The following is a 5,000-nucleotide window of genomic DNA, read 5'->3' as shown; positions in this document are numbered from 1 at the left end:
TTTTCCGCGACACAATATTGCGTTACAACAGTATCTTAGGACCGGTACAACAATGCGCATTGAAGGTTCTTTCTCCGTAAAATTGCCGTTCTTTTTTACGAAGTTCACCACTTAAAAACGTATTGCAGCGTCAATTTGGTATCTAGAGGTACAATTCCTGCAAAATACAAAATATTTAGAAGACAAGTGACCTGTTAGTGGTCGACGTATTGTTCTTTGTGTTACTCCCACAATGATAATATAGCAAAGGTTTTTTTTTTTTTGCCTAATTCAAACCTCACCAAGACATGTAAACCATGTGTTTGGAACTAAAAATTTGTTGTTGTACTATTTTTCTTTCCCGGTTTATTAAGTAAATGCATTTTTAGATGGCCTTCAGGTGATGTAGCGAGAGTGAATAATGAACACTTGCATGCGTATGATTTCCCGATAATTAACACTTTAAAGTTACATATGTAAGGCTTTAAATTCTTGGCGTTTCGTGAATATGAAGTTCCTTAGAGTTTGGCATCACAAGAAGCAAGGTATAAAACGTTAATAATCAAAACGAACAAGAAATGTTGCATTTGTGTGTCATGCCGCGTAAAAAGTTACATCTTGTTAATTCATCTTCTTGCCGTACGTTAATAAATGACTACAAAACGGTGTTTCACACAGTACTCCACACAGTACTCCACAAGTATGTGGGACTTTTCGAGGCCAATGCGGTACGTTTCGATACAACTTGAATGGTTATGGATAGAATTTAATACTGCAAAGTAACTGATTGTGAATTTGTCCATTGAAATAAAGAAATTCCTTCATTTTGAACAGTACTCCCTTCTATTGCGGGAACTTAAAAGATTAATTGAGTAATAAGTTGTCATTTATATTCGTTCGATGGAGTACTGTGGAAATAGTGTTTAAAGCCAAACTTTACAGTCTGCAATCCTATGAAAAACAAAGTTTGGATTACAATGGTCATTACTAAGCGCTTAGTTGAACCCAAAGACAAACAAAATAGCGACATTTTCCTCGGAATGTATGGAGTACTGTTGAGGAGAACTGTGTAGCATTGACTGTATGACTGTAACCTGATCCTCGAGGCTACACACAGGGTTCAATAATATATGAAGAGCCACTTACGACCTATCCTAGCAAAATCTATCTCGTATTTATAGCAATATTGCATATCTAACAACAGCAAATAGATATATGGTACAGCTCACCGGGAATTATTCTTATTCATTTCGTAAACATCCCACGTTACTATTTGCGAGATTATCAAAAAGAAATTGGTTTCATTCTTTTAACAGAAACTCGAAGAAGTGGCAAAATATTGGCATTTCGATACGTTTTGTTCAAGTTTTTGCTGAAATCAAGCTCAAATAACTTCTTCATATTTTCTCTTTGATAATCTCGCAAATAGTAACGTGGGATGTTTACGAAATGAATAAGAATAATTCCCGGTGAGCTGTACCATATATCTATTTGCTGTTGTTAGATATGCAATATTTGCTATAAATACGAGATAGATTTTGCTAGGATAGGTCGTAAGTGGCTCTTCATATATTATTGAACCCTGTGTGTAGCCTCGAGGATCAGGTTACAGTCATACAGTCAATGCTACACAGTTCTCCTCAACAGTACTCCATACATTCCGAGGAAAATGTCGCTATTTTGTTTGTCTTTGGGTTCAACTAAGCGCTTAGTAATGACCATTGTAATCCAAACTTTGTTTTTCATAGGATTGCAGACTGTAAAGTTTGGCTTTAAACACTATTTCCACAGTACTCCATCGAACGAATATAAATGACAACTTATTACTCAATTAATCTTTTAAGTTCCCGCAATAGAAGGGAGTACTGTTCAAAATGAAGGAATTTCTTTATTTCAAGGGACAAATTCACAATCAGTTACTTTGCAGTATTAAATTCTATCCATAACCATTCAAGTTGTATCGAACCGTACCGCATTGGCCTCGAAAATTCCCACATACTTGTGGAGTACTGTGTGGAGTACTGTGTGAAACACCGTTTTGTAGTCATTTATTAACGTACGGCAAGAAGATGAATTAACAAGATGTAACTTTTTACGCGGCATGACACACAAATGCAACATTTCTTGTTCGTTTTGATTATTAACGTTTTATACCTTGCTTCTTGTGATGCCAAACTCTAAGGAACTTCATATTCACGAAACGCCAAGAATTTAAAGCCTTACATATGTAACTTTAAAGTGTTAATTATCGGGAAATCATACGCATGCAAGTGTTCATTATTCACTCTCGCTACATCACCTGAAGGCCATCTAAAAATGCATTTACTTAATAAACCGGGAAAGAAAAATAGTACAACAACAAATTTTTAGTTCCAAACACATGGTTTACATGTCTTGGTGAGGTTTGAATTAGGCAAAAAAAAAAAAAACCTTTGCTATATTACCATTGTGGGAGTAACACAAAGAACAATACGTCGACCACTAACAGGTCACTTGTCTTCTAAATATTTTGTATTTTGCAGGAATTGTACCTCTAGATACCAAATTGACGCTGCAATACGTTTTTAAGTGGTGAACTTCATAAAAAAGAACGGCAATTTTACGGAGAAAGGACCTTCAATGCGCATTGTTGTACCGGTCCTAAGATACTGTTGTAACGCAATATTGTGTCACGGAAAACCATTCCTTGGACTGAGCACATAGGTGGCTTTAGCAAATTCCATGTTCTGAGAATGGTGCCCAAAAACAACGACAATAAAGATAATCCATGGAACCGTAATTATGCAGAATAACAACTGCATATCTTCCGTAAATTTTGTGTTATAGGCCAAAAACTGTTTACAGTTGTTTTCAGACATGTCTGAAAAAGTTCGAAGAGCAATAAATGGGATTTTTTAATGGTAATGGTAATGAATTTATATAGCGCATTTTCTATTGGCATATTCAAATGCGCTTTACAAGCAAGTGATCTATGGGTGAGATCGGACCTCAACATATACATATACATTTTTTACACGTGGTTTCATTTCTTTAACAGAAACGCAAAGAAGTGGCAACTTACTGGGATTTCGATGTGCTTTAAACAGAAACTTTCCACTTACCTAGTGAGCAGTTTCCCCATTTGAGATCCTGATCATAATTGGCCGTTGTTGAACACCAAGGCCTGTCATAGTCCTTAGTAGTACACTTCTTGTAAACCTTTCCACGGTAGATGAATGGAAAATGGCAGCATTTACCTTGTGTTGTCTTAATACTGCAAGTTTCAAGTCCTGCGGTGGGAAGAGTGGAATTTTCTTTTTTGCAGATGTAAGAACAAAGCTTATATAGATATAAATTATTGAGATATACTGATAACATACGAAGGGTAAATTAAAAAAAGAAAAAAGATTTTCTTCCTCGTTACACATTAATTACACGCTACATTAATCCAATCGTATGCTCTTGCTTAGGTTAATGGCGTGCATTGGGCATCTTTTCGCCACAAGTTCAACACAGGCTTTTTACGCAAGAGCTTTTCAATTAAATCGTATGGAAATTAATGGGAGAGCGACAAGACAAAGAAAACCCTTTGTACCTTATTGGAATGTCGGTTGATAATATCCTTGGCTGAAATATTGGCCTCAGAACTTCACATTAGCTCCCGAAGCTTCGCATTTTGGGCAAATATTTATCTCTAAGCCGTGGACATTATCAGGCGACGTACCAGTTGCCTGAAGGGTTTTATTTACGAAATGGCTACCACTGTTATCTGGTTATATGATTGTTTTCATGGGTTTCTACTATTTGTGTAATTAGCATGATTGCAGCACCGCCGTTACCGTTGTGCGTATGAATCGCCTGCTCCACCACCCATGTGGCACATACGAAACATGCCATAAACATAACCCTCCCATTACGCACTCACTTTCTCAAAGAATTGTTGAGCCTCATCTTGAAAGAAAATTATTTCTTGTTTAACGGAAAAACTAGTTTCAAATGCATCGAACCACAGCGCGTTTTGCCGACATTTTCTTGGCTGTGGTCGAAGTTGAAACAGAAATCATCAAACTAAGTCTATTCAAGCCTCTTCTTTGGAAAAGATACATTGACATCTTTTCCCTATGGAGCATAAGCAAAGAAGAAATAAATCATTTCACAGAGCTAGCAAATAGCTATCATCTGACAATAACATCCACGGCTTAGATACTTGGATACATGTGTAGCATGGATTCTAAAATGAATTAATTTTCAAAAAACATTATGTTGTCATAAGGCTCTCCTTTGATGCACTTTTCAAAATATCATTTCCATTTTTTGCCGTCCAAATAGAAATTTCATGCTACCCTTAAACAGGTTTATTGCAAGAAAAAGACATTCAGTTTTTGCAAGGGCAAATGACTTCAGCCGAATAGGAGCGAAGATATGGCAATTTCATGAACAAGAGCATGGTATTTCCCAAATACTTCAGTCAATTGTTATAATAATCGAATTAGGTGTGAAGTGAAGTGATGCCCGCAACCTTCCCAACAACTTTTGACCACGATTGTCTGAAAAAGTTCGAACAGCAATAAATGCGATTTTTTAATGGTAATGCTAATGAATTTATATAGCGCATTTTCTATTGGCATATTCAAATGCGCTTTACAAGCAAGTGATCTATGGGTGAGATCGGACCTCAACATATACATATACATTTTTTACACGCGGTTTCATTCCTTTAACAGAAACTCAAAGAAGTGGCAACTTACTGGGATTTCGATGTGCTTTAAACAGAAACTTTCCACTTACTTAGTGAGCAGTTTCCCCATTTGAGATCCTGATCATAATTGGCCGTTGTTGAACACCAAGGCCTGTCATAGTCCTTCGTAGTACACTTCTCGTAAACCTTTCCACGGTAAATGAATGGAAAATGGCAGCATTTACCTTGTGTTGTCTTAATACTGCAAGTTTCAAGTCCTGCGGTGGGAAGAGTGGAATTTTCTTTTTTGCAGATGTAAGAATAAAGCTTATATAGATATAAATTATTGAGATATACTGATAAC

The 5,000-nt window shown here is 36.4% G+C and overlaps 1 protein-coding gene across 1 annotated transcript in view; it reads right to left on the bottom strand.

Annotated features, from left to right (window-relative positions):
• Positions 1 to 5,000, bottom strand: part of LOC137988178 (uncharacterized) — a 55,003-nt gene that overhangs the window by 11,162 nt on the left and 38,841 nt on the right. The window contains exons 9-10 of the mRNA XM_068834231.1: positions 4,747 to 4,914; positions 3,081 to 3,248 (exon numbers count right to left, since the gene is read on the bottom strand). Of these exons, the coding sequence (XP_068690332.1) occupies positions 3,081 to 3,248; positions 4,747 to 4,914 (336 nt within the window). The remainder of the gene's footprint in view (positions 1 to 3,080; positions 3,249 to 4,746; positions 4,915 to 5,000) is intronic.

The sequence above is a fragment of the Montipora foliosa genome, unplaced genomic scaffold (assembly GCF_036669935.1).
Source record: "Montipora foliosa isolate CH-2021 unplaced genomic scaffold, ASM3666993v2 scaffold_410, whole genome shotgun sequence".
Classification (NCBI taxonomy): domain Eukaryota; kingdom Metazoa; phylum Cnidaria; class Anthozoa; order Scleractinia; family Acroporidae; genus Montipora; species Montipora foliosa.
The sequence above is the reverse complement of the archived record's forward strand: the minus strand, read 5'-3'. Positions and strand labels throughout refer to the sequence as shown.